This window comes from Rhinolophus sinicus, linkage group LG15 (assembly GCF_036562045.2).
Source record: "Rhinolophus sinicus isolate RSC01 linkage group LG15, ASM3656204v1, whole genome shotgun sequence".
Taxonomy (NCBI): domain Eukaryota; kingdom Metazoa; phylum Chordata; class Mammalia; order Chiroptera; family Rhinolophidae; genus Rhinolophus; species Rhinolophus sinicus.
The window spans coordinates 16,382,892-16,402,204 of NC_133764.1; the positions used below are offsets into that span (position 1 = coordinate 16,382,892).

General features: G+C 36.5%; 1 protein-coding gene across 2 annotated transcripts in view; it reads right to left on the bottom strand.

The window, feature by feature from the left end:
- Positions 1 to 218: 218 nt before the first annotated feature.
- The window catches only part of GOSR1 (golgi SNAP receptor complex member 1), a 37,629-nt gene continuing 18,534 nt past the window's right edge, over positions 219 to 19,313 (bottom strand). For both annotated transcript variants that reach the window (XM_019739533.2, XM_019739532.2), the window contains exons 7-9: positions 10,025 to 10,054; positions 5,185 to 5,267; positions 219 to 2,221 (exon numbers count right to left, since the gene is read on the bottom strand). In XM_019739533.2, coding sequence (XP_019595092.2) covers positions 2,097 to 2,221; positions 5,185 to 5,267; positions 10,025 to 10,054 — 238 coding nt within the window. In that variant the 3' untranslated portion in view covers positions 219 to 2,096. The remainder of the gene's footprint in view (positions 2,222 to 5,184; positions 5,268 to 10,024; positions 10,055 to 19,313) is intronic.

A 19,313-nucleotide genomic window follows, 5' to 3' on the forward strand; every position in this document is an offset into this window, starting at 1 on the left:
CCTTGGAAGAACTAGTTTCTTTATTTTCGTAAAGAAAATAACCAACACAATTCTGTTACTTCACTTAAGTAGAAACCTAATGGAAAGGCTCATCAGTCATCAAAAGTGTTTGTTTACTTAGTTGCAGCAAGCTAGATTAGCTCAGGTTCTGGTTTTACTGTCACACAATCAGCTTCAATGAATGCACCAAATAATCAGACCAGTAAAAAAGACTGGCATTACAATTAAATAAATAACTTTATTTATGATACTTCAGATTTTATAAATGACAACTCTATAGCAACCAAAGTCCCATAAATTCTGCTGAGGCATAACCACCAATCAAGGCCCTTTGAAAAATCAAAGATAATAAAGTGTCAGGGGAGACAAGTTTTGTTCTCCCAGTAGAGAATTTGATAAATGAATTTATTTCCCTGATCGTTGAAGGTTCACATTGGGAAAACTTAAACTTTCTTTCAAGGGCACCCCCAATCAACTACTGATCAAACAACCCATATTTAGAAAAATAAACCCCCTAGTTAAAAAAAATATATCAAATGCCCTTCACACCCAGAACATAATAAAACTTTGACACCAGAATGAAAAACCTCTCAGTCTCTGTACCAGACCAGGGTTAGTCTACCCATCAGCCTGTGTATCACGTTCATCTGAACGACTCCATCAACACATTATGATGTAGTTAAGAACTACATGCTATTTTCCTTTTATTCCCCATGGCACAATCTGAAGTCATTACTATAAAGACCATAATAAATTCCAGTAGTGAAAAGCAGTCTTCTTTCTTGGTAAGGATTGTAGATGTTGGAAGTCTTCAAACTATTTGTGGTAATTCAGTTAGACAAGTAATGAATTTACAGAAATTGAGAAATGGTTAAACTTGAAAATAATTCTGGTGAGTGGTGTAAATGTCACTGTCCAGGGATGATAACAGAAGACAGGTGCAGACAGAGAGAGATTCTGTCACATGTACCTTCAATAGCTGAAACCATTCTCTGGATGTGTGGAAAAGCTTAACAGATTTGGAATGAACAGGTTTTCACAGAATACAGAATTCTTGGTACATTGGGCAGTATAGTTCACAAAGCTTTTGCTCAGAAATTGTGGGGCATTTACAAATGGAATTATCTGAATGGTGACCCCTCAATCAATGTCTTTGTTACATGTGGCTTGTTGAACAGATCTCACTGAAAACTGAGCCGCCCCCACTCAATTACCAGTGTTAATCCTGACATGTGGGGGCATAGCCGGGGTTACTGACAAACATTGGCTCTTAGCTTCTTTTTTCATGGCAGAATTGAGATTTCATTTTCGTGTAGCAGCAAATATTAACCCAATGGAAGAAACAAAAAATCAAAACAATAACTGCATCCTTTCAAATAGAAGCCTGTCATTCTTGCTGTTTTTCCAGCAGTACAGTTAACCTCAGTGTGCACAGGATTAAAAAATAAAGACAAACGCATTTTTGCAGTGTGTGTCTTCTGTTTCAGACAACCTCAACTCTGTTGAAGTTGGCCCGTCAGCATCTTAAAGAATCTGTGAAAAATGGAATTTTCCTTGCATACCAAAAGAGTTGGGGATACAGAGTAGAAATTTATAGCACAGATTATCAAGAAATGACTTGTGATTTCTCATCATGAGGGTAAAATAAAAGGACAAGAACTATTTTTATTCACAACCCAATCTGGTGTCTGAAAGGAAAGCAGTCTTTGGATACGGAGAAACCTGGTTTCCTGAAGAGCCTGGCTAGCTATGAGACATTGCTTGTCACCAGCCTTCTACACTACCACTGAAGGACAGAAACTCTGTTTCTGATTGGTTTACTTACCTCCTGGGGAGACAAAAGCAACTGAGAACTCTCTCTGTCTCCCCCCGCTCTTAAAACTAAAAGCAGAAGGAAGTGTGTGTTAGAAAACATAGTGCAGAAGAACTGGCTTCAGTTCAACCTGACCACGTCACAGAGTCCATCACTATGAGTCTTGAATTCATCCTGCTGGTCAGGCTAATTATCAGGGCAACAGACTTCTCCTTCCTCCTCTTCCTTCTTCCAGATCAGGGCGTGACAGCGGTGGTTGTCAAGAGTCCCTGGAGATGCCCCATCAATGGAAAGCATACAGCAGCAACAGGATGGTACAGACACCAATAACACCACCCAGGATGAGGGAGTCTCGCCGCTTCCTAAGGTTGATACGCTGGATCAGGCTGTTCACAGCAGGAAAACGATCTTTGGGAAATCTTTATTAAGGTCATATTTGGAAGAAGCCTCTTTAGTGAAAAGTCACAGAAATCACAAAAATACAGATCAGGGGAGTCCAGAAACACTAACTGATAGGAAGAAAACCACACTGAGGGAGTCTTTAGTAAATACACATGCCAGAACTGGAAATGCCCAGGTGGCAAACAAATCTAAGTCTCCCAGTACACTGCAGTACACAGCTAAGAATAATGAAAAGAAAAAAATAGAGAGAGACGGAGCAGAAAATAACAGGAACGCCTACCATGTACTGAGGGATTACTGCCAGGCTTTAGGTCAGGGTGGGAGCCAGTGTGGTCAGGAACAGAGGGAGGCACAGGAGGCACAGGTAAAGCCACCATCATCCCCATTCCACCCCACTGCTCCTCTCTCTTTCTCTCTCTCTCTCTCCCTCCTTTCCTCCCTCCCTTCCTCCTCTCAGCAGAATGAAAAGTTTTGCCAGAGGGTTTTGAGGAGTACCTGACCTCTCCTCACAGGGTGATAAGCTCCCTTGGATTCAGGCAACTGGTTGGAACCAACTCTTGGGTCTGTATAACCGCGCACTGCTCATTACTTAATGTTTTTTTTATTTTCTTTGGCATCAGTAGGCAGGATATGGTAGGCAAGTGAGTTAACACGTTGCGTACGGCGGGGTTTAAATCCCTCATGAAGATTCTCGTGATCCGTACGCAACGTGTTAAACTGCTCTAGCTGTCTTATTTGGGGAACTAAAAAAAAAGGAAAGACAGGAAAATGTCCATTTTAGGGATTTTGTAGTAGTCACAACTGTATTTTACTCAGTATTTAAAAACATCTTCATATTTCTTACTTGTTCGTATGTTGCAGACCAAAGTACATGTCTGTGTATCCTACATTGTTTTGCATTTCTAGCAACGGCTTCTGACTATACACTGCAGGGGTATCCTTTTGCTAATAGAGGTATTATATCAAGATCAGGAATACCACCACCAAAAGCACTGAGGATACTGGAAAGCTGAAACAATCCCTTCTCTCTGCGAATCCTCACTGCATTTTCCTGTAGCAAAATGACTCCCAGCAGAGACTACATTTGTATATTTACGTATTCTACATCAGGACCATGTTTTCTTCTAATCTTGAATTGCCCTGTGCATCCAGAATAGAGCTTTATACACTGTAGGCTTTAATGTGTTTTTTGAATTAATAATAAAAGAACAAGTTGCAGAAATAACTCTTAAAATGAAGAAGAACAGGAAGCATGAAGTAACAGGCAGAAACTTCTACAAGGTACAAATCTCACACTTGCCTTACTTGGTGAAAGAAGGATCAACAATCCCCTTGGAGAAAGTATGAAAACTTCTGGCATTAGGAAACCTCGTCTATTGTAGACCTACTTCTGTCCAGTTTACATTTAGGGAACCTCCCCTCTCCCTTTATCATAATCTCGCTCGGTCCATGGAGTAGGGTGGAGATGTCCTTGCCCTCTGCCATCAGGTGTACATGCAGCCTTACAACCTCAGGATTGGTCAGGAAGAATACTCCTTCCTCGGCTAGTGACTGGGTTAGGAAGAGGCAGTGAGTCACGCTGGGGGCAACCACAGTCCTCTTGGGACATCTGCCACAGCTGTTAGAAAAGACACCCTTTTATCATGGGGATTTTTAAAGTCGTAGGAGGCGACTCTCATAGCCATTGTTAGCACCACGAGGAGAAAACCTGCCTGAAAATGAGGCCAACACACTGGAAAACAGAAATAAGAGGAGTAGGTGGGGGGAACAGAAAAAGGAAAGGCGATTCTTGATTTAATAAAATCTGAGCTCCTGAATCTAGCCATGCCTTAAGCCAAATTCTATCCCTGAATTTTACAGATATATGAACAAATTAATTCCCTCCTTTCCCCTCGAGTCTGTCTGAATTCAGTTTCTGTCACTACCTCTCTATGGAGTCCTGACTAACTCATACATATTTTATTTCTTTTTTTTTTAACACACATTCTTTTGGAATGATTGTAATTTGTGGTAACGATAAAATGAGATAATGTATGTAACAGTACTCCTTAAACTGTATTGCCCTAGATAAAATATAAATGATTTTGGATGTGTGGTTTTGTATTTAGGGTGACAAGGAATAACAAAATTCACAAAAAACCAGCACACTTCAGAATATTCTTTTCCTCAGGCAAGTAAGGTTTCAAACTAAGTGACTTGAAATTACCCAAGACAAATACTCAACTTCTGAAAATTACATAGGTCCTTCCCCCTTAGTAATTGGTAAAGGAAACCTTTTTCCCTAAAAGTCTTGACTTCTCAGAGAGTAAACAGGCTTATCAGTTTTCTCACCGGGTTTCTCAGAAGTATCAGTAATACTAACTTAAATTGGGAAACTGAAGAATTGAAAAGGTAGAGGTCACAACAAACAAGTAGCATATCTATCCTAGAGTTCAGCTTGCGTATAACAAGTCACAATGAAAATACTCCATAAGCAGTTACAACTCATCTGTACATATGGCTGTCTCTTTCCTTCCCCTTCTAAGCATCTGCCACTGACTTATTTTCCAAACTGAAAAAAGAAAAAGCATATAATTTATGGTGTTTAGGTAAGAATACTGTACATGTGTGGAGTTCTAACATGGATATGAGAGCTTTTAAAATGTAAAATAATTTGAAAATTCACATTTATAATTTTTTTCTCAATCTACTAATAAACTTCTGGTGTGCAATCTTTTAGAAATGGTACTTAAACAATATGACCTTTCATCAAGTAGTACTTCAAGGTATATTCATATTATGTGATTAGTGACTGGCCTCTCCTCCTACTCATGAGGGCAACCTGCTGTGTGTGTTGTGTGTGAGTGTGTGTGTGTGTGTGTGTGTGTGTATGAGAGAGAGAGAGAGAGAAAGAGAGAGAGAGAGATACACACATACCTATTCCCCCCACCCCCTAAACCCCACGGATTTCAAATTTTCAAAAAGGATACTGGCCAAAGTGTTCATTTTGCTGTGAATTGACTTCAACACGCCTCTTTGTGAAGTCATATTTTCCTTTGTTGCCATAGCAATGCTGCAAGGGAGAAGAGAAGCTAATTAAACTGGCATTTAAACTTATCCTGCATGGATCCATCATACCCTTAAAAGTGAACAGAAAATTAAGATGATCTTGAAAAGCAGTGGGCAGAGAAATGAAAAGAGAAAAAAAAATCACCTCCTAAGTCACCTTCCCATTGTCCTTTTTCTGAATGACCACTCCATCCCCACTGCTGTCCTCTGATGTCTTTGGGGGGCAATAAGCCATTTCCTGTGTTTTTTCCCCAAAGTTAACAAACGAAATAAGATATTAACAGAGAAATCATAAATATTGTAAGAGCTTCTTAAAATGGTTTTAAAAGGGGCCAGCTACTAAAATATCCTTAATCAGGAAAAACTGTTGAGAGGGAAGTAGGGACTTACAACCATAAAAATAGAACCCAAAGTGCAACATATCACAAAATACTCATACACAACAAGCCTTCAATTGAAAAGACTATGTTCCAAAGTTCTACTTGAGAACCTACCAAGCAGATTTTAGGACACACATACAACAATTACGCTGGATTTCTAAGCCAGGTGACAAAGGTCACAGATTCATCAAACTACTGAAAGAGAAGGAAAAGGCACTCTTTGCAGAATATAGTTTCTTCTGTGTGACTACTCTGACGTCCTTTTCAAGAGAATCTCGGTTAACATCTTTTCACTATCACTGCCAGGATTATCCATTGCCAACAAACAGTCTTATCTCCCTGGACACTAGAATCCTAGAGGATGGGTCAGTATCCATTTTTATATGTCACACACGGGGGACTATTTTAGATACTGACATAAAAAACAATAGGAAATAGAATGTTCTCGAGTAATTCTGAAAATATGTGAAACGTTTCTTTTAAAGCCTCCTGCTTCTGAAGAGCTTCTGGGAAGATGGTGGTCATAACACAAATTCCTGACCTCATTACCTCCATGGGGGAACACAAGAACAAAGGCAGACGTGCTGGGGAGGGTCCATCTGAGGTCCCAAGTTCTCTTGAGATCTCCAGGGAAGAAAGCCAGGGAGGGCTACACTCTCTCAAGCAAGGAAAGAACCAAGGAACTGATGGCAGGAAGACCAGATTTTTCTTCCAGGCTGGGGCAAAGACCTGGGTCTTACTGCATCCTGCGGAGCCCAGGCAGTAGGAGATTGGGGTCTGCATGTACAGGGGCTGCAGTGATGGACTGAACTGCCCCCAGTCCCCGCAGCTGGAAAAGGACTGCCACAAATGGCCGGAGAGACCTATCAGCAGGAAGCTGACAGTCTACCAGCTGGTGTGACACCCAGCCCCTACGAAGAAACACTGCTGAGCCATCCACTGGCATCTGGTAGGTCATTGCTTTAGGGTCTCTAATAGCCTGACGTTTCGGGGAGCTGACTGAACACATTTTTGGACAGGTAGGACCTAGTAGTATCCTGCTGGAGCAAAATGGTCGAGAGAGTACTACAAGCAAATGATAAAGGAATCAAAACTGAAATTTCAAGATTTGAGAAGGCAAAGAAGAAAAAATAGTGTGTAAGAAGATAAATAAAAGGATACTTATTGAAGCATTGCTTGGAATGGTAAAAAATAAACAAAAAGACCCCACCAATCTTCTTGCCCCCCAAATGGAAACAACAGTAGAATAGTTTAGTAGGTTATGGTAGAATCATTATGAAATAATAGTTGGTTATTAAAAAGAATGAGTTGGTATTATTTCTATTAACCTGGAGGGATGTTTATGATATACTGAATGATTAAAGCAAACCACAGAATATGCAGAGTATGAGTCCTTTTTAAAGAAACAATCAATCGAAACATCTCTGTGTATGTTTGTACTACAGTAAGAAAGGTATTAGATACACAACTGTCTGTTAATACAAGTTACTTTAGGGGGAGGAATGGAGGGGCACTACCTGGAGATGAATCTTTTTTCTTTATACACTGATAGAATTACTTAAATTGTTACAATAAAAACATTGTACTTTTGTAATATATATTATATATATTTATATTTACATAAAATGATACTTTGTTATCTTTAGTTCTTATTCATAATTTTTCAGTTTAAGTATATGTCTATGACAGAATATGAAACATTTAAGATGTGGTTGTTTTAAAATAAATTTACAAGGTATTTTCAAATAGGTATTATGGTCTTGTGTAAAGTAACAGAATTCAAATCTGGGTGGAGCAAGCTGAGGGCAATCTTTGAACCATATATGCCTCTGTTTTTTTAAATTGGGACTATCACCATCTCCCATGCACTTTGATTCAGAAGTAGATACAGAAGATTAAAAAATAATTTCCACAAAGCACTTTGCATTCCTTGGAGAATGGATAATATCAACATACATTATGTTATTATCTTGTCGAATATGCATGATTTCCAGTACCACACAAAGTACATCTAGACATACTTTCCCATTTCACTCCATCACTGGGAATCAGGCTGAGTGGAATCTAGGCTGTTGTTATTTCAAGGGTCAAATACTAAGAGGCAAAACATAAGCTCCAAATAATATATAATGCTTTTAAAATGATAAATCATTGATGTGCTTACTGGAACTTCAACTTTCTTACCTGTTCTGTGAACTACTCAGACACATGTATTTCCAACAAAAGACAATGCTAGTTATATATTTAAAGCTTAAGAATTTATAAATATTAAAAATATTAGTTCTTGCCAATAAATTGACGCCAAAGTTTATAATCAGTTGTGCACATACTTTTTAAAACATATCACCAAGAGAAAAAAGTAAATGTTTACATACAGAATATATAAAAATAATTATTTGACAACTTAAAAATTATATATTATCCATAAGTAATCATAACTAGCTTTGTATTCAATGGCATTTCACTTGTGATACCTATCATATTTTGAAACAAAGGGGAACTAGTGAAATAAAAGACCTTCTAATTAATGTTTTTTTTTGCTTTTTAACTAGCAAAATAACAGGAACAGTGATTCAATGGTTCTCAAATGTTCCTAATCTACAAGGTACTCAAATTTTTATACTCATATGTCATCCCTTAAGTAGGCCAGCTTTGAATTGGAAAGCTGAGTTAAGGTAGCCTGGCCCTAGAAGATCAGGCAGAAAGAGGAAGAAATAAAAGGAAGGAAAAAAGAAAAAGGGTTGTAGGGAATCTCTGGCAAAGTGTGATCTGATCTTATGTACGGATGAAAGGGAAAGCGTCACAAGGAGATATTTCTGTTAACGATTAGGCAATTCTGTGAAAACTTTGTTCAGACAGAAGTACATGCAATTTAAACAAAATTCCAAGATGTGACAACTGCATATTATTATAAGAGATTATAATTTATTAAGATTATTAAATAATAGTAGAAACTTATACCCACTGAATAAAATAAGAATCCATGAGTCCATATCAGTATAAATAAATATTTAGGATATGAACACTGAAATATTTAGGGGTAAAGAGGAATCATGTCTGCAACTTATTTTCCAGTAGTTTGGAAAAAAATTGTGAAAAAAGCAAATGTGGCAAAATGTTAACATTTGGGAAATCTAGGTAAAGGGTATATAGGAATTCTTTGTTATTATTGGAACTTTTCTGAAATCTGAAATGATATCAAAATAAAAAGATAAAAAAAATTGACAATAGAGCTACCAGATTACCTAGTATCAGCCAGGCATTGTACTCATATTACGTGTTTACTATTAGGGTAGGTATTATCACCAATTCCATTGGTTTTAAACACATAAGAAAATGAAGACCCCAAATAATTTACCCAAGAACAGAGATCTAATAATAGCACAGCCAGGTTTCAAACCATATCACACGCCAAAGCTTGTACTCTTTGCTACAAGACGGTAAATATAGCAGTGGTTTAGCTAGAGCTCTGGTTCTGCAGCTAGAGAGACTCAGGTTTGAGGACTATTTATTAGTCATGTGACCACAGGCATCTAACATACCTTAATTTTTTGTTGTTGTTTTGGAGGTAGTGTCTAACGATCAGTGTCTACCTCATGGGTTATTGAGGAGGTTAAATAAAATAAAGCGTGTAAAGCACCTGAGCACAATACCAAGGCCTGTGGTAAGAATACCCATATTTGCTGTTTCCACGCATTTCATGCTACCTTTCCTGAAAAACAGTGCTTTAGACACTGCTGAATTCTAAAGTTAGAGACCATCCCTAGTTAACTTACTTTCTTACCATCCTAAAATCGGTATTGAAAATTCACTAAACCTAGAGAATTCAGCAGTTCAAACCAACAAATAAATGTCCTTCCCTTAAGCAACAAACTACTTCAATGTTAATACAGAGAATATTAAATTATTACAGCAGATTTTCTATATCTGTTGTAACCGAAAACCAAGTCTACATATTAAGTTGGTGCAAAAGTCACTGCGGTTTAAAAGGTTAAAAATAATTGCAAAAAACCACAATTACTTTGGTACCAAACTAATAAGTGGTATAAATAAGGCATTTACCAGATCCCAAGTTTAAGGCTGTTTTCCATTAAAAAATGAGAGTAAAAAGATTTGAGGCTGAAAATAATGAGTATGAATTAATCAGAAAAATCAACCTACATAAAATAGTCTAATTCTAGTAATTCTGGAAACGAGTGTTTTGGGCTTCAGCTATCTCTTACAAGAGAAAGACACAGTAAAAACACATTACCATTTAATGAAATTCTCATCTTTAAGGAGGATAAATGAACTTTAAGTCTATTAGAGTTAACCTGATCTGTTCATTTATATACAAACAAACAAAACAACCCCACAATAAATACAAAAAAAACTTTCCTACCTTATTGTCTCTTCTATCAGACGATCTGAGCTGCAATAATAAGAAAATTCAAATTATGGAATTATTAAAAGCACATTTAAAACTTGTACATAAATTTTCTACATTTTATAGATAAACTTTCCAGCCATTTCTTTAACAGAATATCCATACTTTTGAAAACATCTGAAAAAATTCTGGACTCTGAAATAAATTTAATTTATCCACATATATCATATTCATCTTTCTTTTATTTGTTGGCTTAAATCTATTTCTTCCATAGAGAAGCTTAATGATTACAGTCAAAGCTGTTTTAATGTCAGGATAAATAAACGAAACTTCTTTAATCTAGATAGCTCCAAGTTGTCACTATCAGCGATTCTAAACTTAAGAATTACAACAACTTTTTGAGACAGGAGAGATAAATACAGTTCTGATGCCTTTAGAGTGTAATAATTATTTACACTCTAAAGTTCCTTCATTTTTGGGAAACTAAACCAAATCTCAGCTTATCGCACTTTAGAATTCAAGAATCTGAATAAAGACACCAAATACACCTTTGATCTATAAAATATTTGCCTTTATGCATCGCACACTGGAAAGAAAGTCCCCCAAAAAACCATTTTAGGGAGGAATTTATAGGTAGCTAAGTTTGATAAAGGACTGCATGTTGGAGCAGTGGGCTGATTAAGGAACTTTGTAGTAGTCATTAAAAAAGGGCTGTTTAACATGGAGAGGGTATAGAACTGAGGACTAAATATTTTGACTTTGGAAATTTGTTTTGGTTCCATTGATCCTATCTGGCACAAAGCGCTCTCTCTGGCATGGAATTGATGGAAGAAATAAAACTTATTTGTGCTTACATCACTACAACCTGACAGGCTGGCTCCATACTCCCACAGGAAAACTTTCACTAAAGTGGCAGTGGCACTCACTACTTGTGAAGGGAGCACCTAAGGACCTGTGTCCTTGTACAGGATCTTAGGTTCTCAACAGTAATAAATAACAACGTACTCTAAAGTTACAGCAATGTACTCTGAAGACCATCAGGCTAGATCTGGGAGCATGTAGCGCTGGGGGGACAGGCTCCTCTGACTGACTGGGATGTAATCTGCACTCAAAACTGCGGTGCTGCGAGTGAGGGAATCTATTGCTAAGCCCCACAGATACTGCTCCCGTCAGAGGGAAAAAAAAATCCTCTCGAACCTTCCATTTCTTCCAGAAATTCTGCTGCATTATAATCTTATGGGCCCACCATGGCATATGCAGTCTTTATTGACCGAAATGTCGTTATGTGAAGCATGACTGTATTGAAAATCCAGGAAGTATACGAAAATAATTCTATTGCCAAATTCAACAAACTAGTTTTGTGTTAATAGTTTTAATGAAGATAAAATCAATTAAATAAACTTCTAAGTGCAAAAGAGTAGACAATCTACTCATTTGCTAACTTTGTTAAAACTAATGATGCCTAACACTTAGGGAGAGCTCATTATGAGCGATATATTATTCTAAATGTCTTTTTTGTAACTTCATCCTCACAACTCTGTGAGATTGAGTCTACCATTCTCATCATTTACAGATACAGAAATTGAGGCCTACAGAATGAACTTGTTCATGTGCCATACAATCATCAGCACAGCTCGGATTTAAACCTCAGCGGTCTGACTTCAGAGATTTGGCTCTTACCATCTTGATAAATGGTACCTCTTTCTCCTCTCTTTCTCCACAATCAGTCCCAGTTTCCCCCAGCTACTTCTAGATCCTCACTCATCCCTCCTCTAGCAAAACTGTGTACTCTGAGTTCATTCTGTTTCTCTATCCTCCCTTCCCTCTAATCTAGCAATCTCAGGTCTTTGGAGGATCTCTTCATTCCAAATTTTATCATCATTCTAGACAATTTAAATAGCCACAGAGAACAGACTATCCATATCCTAGACGCACAGTTCCTTTTACATCAAAGAATGAACACAAGATTGCTCCTATAATTTGTCTTTCTCAGATTTTAACTTATCTCCTTTTCCACAGTCATTCAATTTTTGTCTTAATAATCAGGTAAAGGGCTCCTCAGAGGGCTCTTGAGACAAATAAACCTGATAATCATGATTTCCAAAAGTTTAAAAGAGAATTCAGTGATATAAAAAAATTATCCATCATGACTAAGTAGGGTTTATTCCCGGGATGCCAGGCTGATTCAACATTTAAACATCATTTAATGTAATCCGCTATATTATGCTTAAAAGCATTTGACAAAATCCAACACTCATTCACGAGAAAAATTCTCAGAAAAAGAAAAATAGAGGAGTACTTTCTCAAATTATAAAGAGCATCTAAAAAACTTACAGCTAGCATTATAATTAACAGTGAAACACGGAACATTTCTCCCTAAGATTTGGGACAGGGCAAGGAAGCCCATCCTCACCACTCTATTCAACACAGTGCTGGAAGGTCTTTGCCAATGATACATGTGATAAAGGGTTAATATCCAAATCTTATAAAGAACTCATACAACTCAACACCAAAAAGACAATCCAATTAATAAATGGGCAGATTACCTGAATACACATTTTGACAAAGAGGACATACAGATGGCCAACAGACATATGAAAAGATACTCAACATCTAATCATCAGAGAAATGCAAATCAAAACCACAATGAGGTATCATCTCACACCTGTCAGAATGGCTATCATCAATATATCAACAAACAAGTGTTGGTGAGAATGCAGAGAAAAGGGAACCCCCGTGCACTGTTGGTTGGATCACAAATTGGTGCAGCCACTACGGAAATAGTTCTGTATTTGACATTTAGGTCTGCGATCTGCTTTGAGTTATTTTGGGGGAAGGTGTAAGGTCAGAGTCTGTATTCTTTTTTTGCATGGATACCCAGTTGTTCTAGTACCATTTGTTGAAAAGACTATCTTTTTTTCCATTGAATTGATCTTTTGCTCTTATATTGACTATATGTGTGGGTCAATTTCTGGGCTCTGTATTCTGTCCCCTCATCTATTTGTCTATTCTTTCACCAGTGCCACACTGCCTTGACTACATACAATATATATACAACAAGAAATCAAGTTTAAATGGGGAAGTTTTTGTTTCTTTCTTTCCCCCTGCAAAGTACTTTAACCAAACATTGTAGTGCAAAAAAAAAAAAAAAAAATTAATGTCAGCAAATTTATTCAACTACTGCAGAAACAAAACTTAAAAGAGAATGTGGGGAATCACAGTTGCCATTTGTTTGTCATTCTTAGGTAAGTGGTATAAAAGGACTGAAAATCCCGAAAAACTGCCTGAATCACAAAGAATCTATGAAATCTTAAGTAAGCATTTTCCAATTTGTTTCTGGAACCTCTAAAAAATAACTTGTATATCAATATAAGCTAATCTGCTTACATAAATAAAATGGGACTATTGTTTTCATTATATGTACGTGTTTAACATACTTGTCAAAAAACAATTCTTCCATAAATATTATCATAGAAATTCAATAGTACAAGCTATCATGAATGACATTCATGAAACGACAAGGAATAAAATGACTAGTTGCTCTCTATTACACCCTAGAACCTGTGTTTTAGTCAAGGCTCAAGCAATTGGCTGAATGAACTTGCCTCACGGAGTTGTCATAAAACCCCAGAGATAATGTAAACAGAAGTAACCCTGTAAACTGCATAAACCTACAGATACATGGCTGACATAGAACAAAGCACTTTTATGCCTCAGTGTCCTTCTTGCTTTACAATCCCCTTTCCTGATTCTCAACATAAATTGCTACTTTTTCAAAGTCCAGATCCAAAGTCACATCCTTTGCAAAACCTTCCTTCATCCATCTGTACAGGCAGAACTAATTCCTCTTTATAATATTATGTTTTTATAGCTCTTTGCTCTTCATCAATTCAAGAATATAACAAACATTGTAATATGTACTGGAGGAAAAATATCTTAAATTTGTAAAATTGAAGTTTTTTCATATATATTATCTCATTTTATATTTTTAAAAATATTTATAGGATAATTACAGGATATCATGATTATATGTTTATTATTTCTCTAACCAGAATGAGTTCACATGGATAGAAACTGAATCTGATTCATCTTTGATTCCCTGGAGTCTAGTACAGTACCTGGCACACAGGAGACGCTTATTAAATGCTTACTAAATGAATGAATAAAAGAGACACTTGGAGTAATAAAATAGCAATCAGAGTTAACACAGAAATAACCCTTATAAATTTCCACGGGGGGCGGGGTATGAGGAAGATATATACAATAGTCCTCCCTTATCTGTGGTTTCACTTTCTGCAGTTTCAGTTACCTGTGGTCGACTACTGTCTGAAAAATATTCAATGGAAAATCCCAGAAACAAACAAATCATACAGTTTAAATTGCATGCTGTTCTGAGCAGCATGATGAAATGTCCCACTGCCCGGCTCTGCCCTGCCTGGGATGTGATTCATCCCTTTGTCCAGCATCTCCATGCTGCATATGTTCTCCGTCCGTTAGCCTCTCATGGAGTCGCATCTCGGTTATCAGAGCAACTGGCCCAGAATCAGAGTGCTAATATTCAAGTAACCCTTACGTTAGTTAGCAGTGGCACAAAAGGGCAAGAGCAGTGATGCTGGCAATTTGGATCTGCCAAAGAGAAGCCATAAAGTGTCTCCTTTCAGTGAAAAGGTGAAAGGTCTTGACTTAATAATAAAAAAAAATTGCATGCTGAGGTTGCTAAGATCTATGGCAAAAACGAATCTTCTATCTGTGAAATTGTGAAGAAGGAAAAAGACATTTGTGCTAGTTTTGCTGTTGTACTTCAAACTGCAAAAGTTATAGCCACAGAGCATGATAAGTGTTTAGTTAGGATGGAAAAGGCATTACATTTGTGGAAGACAGGAACAGAAAACGTTCTAATGGACGGCAACGCGTTGTGCCAGAAAGCATTGAGCCTGTATGAAGACTTCAGCAAGGGATCCCTGAAATGAGTGACCACATTCACATAACTTTTATTAACATATATTGTTATACATTATTCTATTTTATTAGTAACTGTTAATCTCTTTCCTTGCCTAATTTGTAAATTAAATTTTATGACAGGTATGTATATATAGGAAAAAACAGTATATACAGGGTTTGGTACTATCTGCAGTTTCAGGCATCCACAGGGTCTTGGAATTATGCCCCACGGGTAGGAGGACTCCTGTATTTTATATTATACAACATATTCCTCACTAGAGCAGATCACCTCCAACTCAAGTTTTACTGTTTCACAAAGCCACGTACCAACTGAAGATGAATTTGATGTTACTACAGCTCCAAATGAAGGAAAATGAGTTCTGGATAAAAGCTCCTAACTAGGTCACCCCTGCTTTGTAAAACTGGAAATTATCAAATGAATATAAAAACAAGCAAAGTATGTCCAGGGTAATATTAATTTGCTTTGTCTTCTATTTCATTACGGCAGGCAACTGTACCACTTAAGACAAACAGAGCTTGATCTGTAATTTTAAAATACTCCGTGAATGGAATGATAGATATACTGTGAAATAATCAAATGCTACCAGTTCTCATAGGCTAAAAATTCAATTCTCATTATACAAATGACCCCTGACATAGGTAAGGGATAAATTCTCAAGTTTATGGCTACTATTACATATAGCTTCTTCCATAAACTTCCCACTTTTTTACTTAAGAGCACTGTTTTCTTAGGATTACCTCACTATCATTACCTTTATAATGGGTGTTTTCTCCTTAGAGTAATGTTTCACAAAGAAACAAAGGATATATATGTGTTATGTATAAACCATTTCATGGTAGTTACTAAGTAAATAACAACAAATGGCAAATATGAAGTTAGAAGTGAGGTTGAAATGTAAATGCTGTTGTCCAGACAGATTAGATGTACTCATTAGCCAAGGGACTTCCCCAATACCAGCTTCATAACTCATAACATTCAAGTTTGTATCTCAACAAAACTGAGAAAACCATATTAAGAAAGCTAATGTCAAATCTTGAATGCCAAGAGTCTACTATATTATCTCATTCATAGATGAATCTGACCATTGTTTAATTGAATCATATGATATTTATTAAATAATATACATATAACTATACCAAAAAAATTGGGATAAAAGCACTCCTTCTAAAGGTCACTAAATTATGGTGTTCACGTCTCATATTTTTTCAAATATGGTCATAGCCCATTAATACAATTAGAATTTCATTTCATGAAAATTATTCTGGCATCAAAAGTATTTCCAATTCTATTTAAGAAATGTAAATTGACAATGTATATACAGTAAAAGGTTTTCTCCTTTAGTATTTACTTTTCTTACTCCTACAACCCTTACTAGGCATGTTCTGCTTCATGCAGAAATGCCTCACTGTTTACAAAGCCTCACTGTTTACAATGCCTTATCTTAGCGACTCTATGAAGTAGACACCACATGAAATAGTAGAGAGGCAATGCAGTATTGCTGAAGTAACACAATCAGAGGACCTGGGTTTGAATCTCAGCTTTTATTAGCCATGGAATGTGAGGAAAATTTAACTAAAATCATGAAACAAAAAGTGAAACAATTTTTAATGTTTTTAAAATGCCTACCTAAAATATTTCCAAAACCACAACTTTGGATCATCCAAATAACATGTCTGGTAAATCAAAAAAATTCAAAATATCAGTAGTCTAAACATAGCCTAAGACAGTCAAAAGAAAAATTGTCAGCAGAGAAAAGGTAAGCCTCCAACCGAAAATATAATTATTCTTTACTCATTCATAGACACATTTATATCCAAGTGTACAATTACAATACAAATATGTGTGTGATCTCAGATAATAACTCAATCATATCTGTTAGTCAAGTGGAATGAAAACAAAACAAATACTCAACTAAATATCATAAACGAGCCTGTTTATTTAAGTGTAACTTGCTTTATAGAAACAGTCCCGTATTTAAAAAGTTAAAACAAATTCTTTTAGATCTTTAGAGTAATTTTAATTTTGTAAAATGCCTTAAGTCATTCTCCCTTAAAATCATTTAAGCAACTATCCCAATTTGAAGATGAAAAAACACACAAAACAAAACAGAGAGGCCAGGTCATTCACTTTTTAGAGAAGGGTAAAGCAACTGGCCTTTCAATTCTCAGTAGCATTACATCCTGCTGGTTCCCTAATACAAGAAAAATAAAATTTTAAAGAAGCAAATCACAGGGGAGGCCCTGTGATGTGGGACAATATGGAAATGGATTAGGAAATGTGTGTTTAGTGAGAGCTATTAAAAAGTTATGAGACCTTGGCCTATGCTGTCTCTGAACCTTGTTTCCTCATCTGTAAATAAAAGAGATGCTTGCCAAAGACTTTTATTATATACTGTACAAGAATTTTATTTTAAAAAGGTATTTCATGGGGAATTCATTTTGCAAAGCAAAAAAATAATTCATCACATTAATAATATCCAGATGCTATATACACATATGAAACATGATTTTAGTTCTCAAAATCAGAATTTCATATGTATATATAGCATCTGGACCACTACCTTGTACATGGTATGTATTCAATAAATATTTAGGGAATAAGTAAATGAATGAAAAATGTTTTCTATATTGGAGCACACATGTATATACATATTTATATGAAACCAAAATTAGTATCTGTTTACATCCATTTACTCAAACAAGTATTAAATATCTATGATATAACAGGAACCGCTAAGAACTAGACTAACCAGGTCCGTATCCTCATGAAGCTTACTTTCAAGGAATCAGATAGAAAAACAAGAAAACGAACAATTTATTCCACATTCTCATAAATGCTATGAAGGAAACAAAAAAGTGCTTTGTTAAATATTAATAAGGGACAGTCTACTTCAGACAAGATAGTTAGAAAAGGCGACTTTAAAGGGGTGACAAGTGACCTTACACCAGAAAGACGTCAATGAATTAGCTACATGAAAAACTACGAGCTCTTCTGTGTGTGGAAGAAGGTGTATGTTCCCACACTGCAGTGGTGGTTTTGTTTTCTTCTCCCAAATAAACCCTTATTTTTACCAAAAGAAGGGTTTTGGTAAGACAAAAAAGACAAAAAAGAAAAAAACTGGGAGTATTCTACAGATAAAACAAAATATAAGTACAAAGAGGCTGAGAAGGGAAAAGTCTTATCTTTGGGAAAGGAAATGAACAGAAGCCTGTATGGCTGGTACCTATGAAGCAAAGGGTGAGAGATACAAATGAAGGGATGGAAAGAAAGACATGAAGTGGGAAATTTAGGTAGCCGGTTAATCATGTAGGGTCCTGGGGTGGGTGGGGCATAAAAAGTTTATAATTCATTGGTGAGGGGACAGAGAAAGGAGTGGAATATTAAAATAAAAGTCCACTTAATAAATATTACTAGAAAAAAAGATTTTGCATAACCATACGATTTCTTATGTCTGGCTTGGAGTACAGTAAACCCAAAATGAAGTTGCCTGATAACTTCCCTGGGACCCTGAATCTGCCACGTTCTCTACTGGAACACTTTCTAAGTAAGTCTACTGGCCACCAGGATGCATTTGTGACAGGCCTGGCCAATCACAGTCACCCATTCCCCAGGGCCCAGGGATAAATACAAAGAGCCATAGTCTTCTATCTACAAAAGCAACTGAATTTGTAATTTAAAAGTCTTGCCATAATTAAAACTTCAGGCTTAGATGGACTCACTGGTAAATTGTATCAAACATTTAAAGAAGAAATAACATCGAGCCTGCACAAACTCTTTCAGCAAACAGAAAGAACTGGTTTTAATGGGCCCAGTATTACCATTACAGTAAAACCAGGCAAAGACTTCTAAGAAAAAGAAAACTAAAGATATTCTTCACAAGCATAATGTAAAAATCCTTTACAAAATCAACCCAGCGATACACAAAAAGGATCATAAATGTATCAAAACACAGTGGGGTTTATTCTAGAAATCAAGATTGGTTTAATGTTTGAAAATAATATCATTCATCATATTAAAGGAAAAAAACAACTGATCGTCTCAGTAGATGCAAAAAATGATATGGAAAAATTCAACCCCATTCATGATGAAAACTTTTAGCAAGAGAAAGCCTAGGAGCAAATGACACCTCAGTAACAACAAGCACATTGGCACCCAGATCTTTGCATCTGAACCCTTCGCTGATAAAAGGAACCAAGGTTGCTTGGAGAAGTGGTAGGTTTTAGAGCTGGGGCAGGGAAAACACAAGACAAACCATAAACATTTTGTGGCACCAGACAGTTAAGTGCTCAGAAAAGGATGGGTCATGTCAAATGACAGAAGCTAATGTGAAGGAGCTCCCAG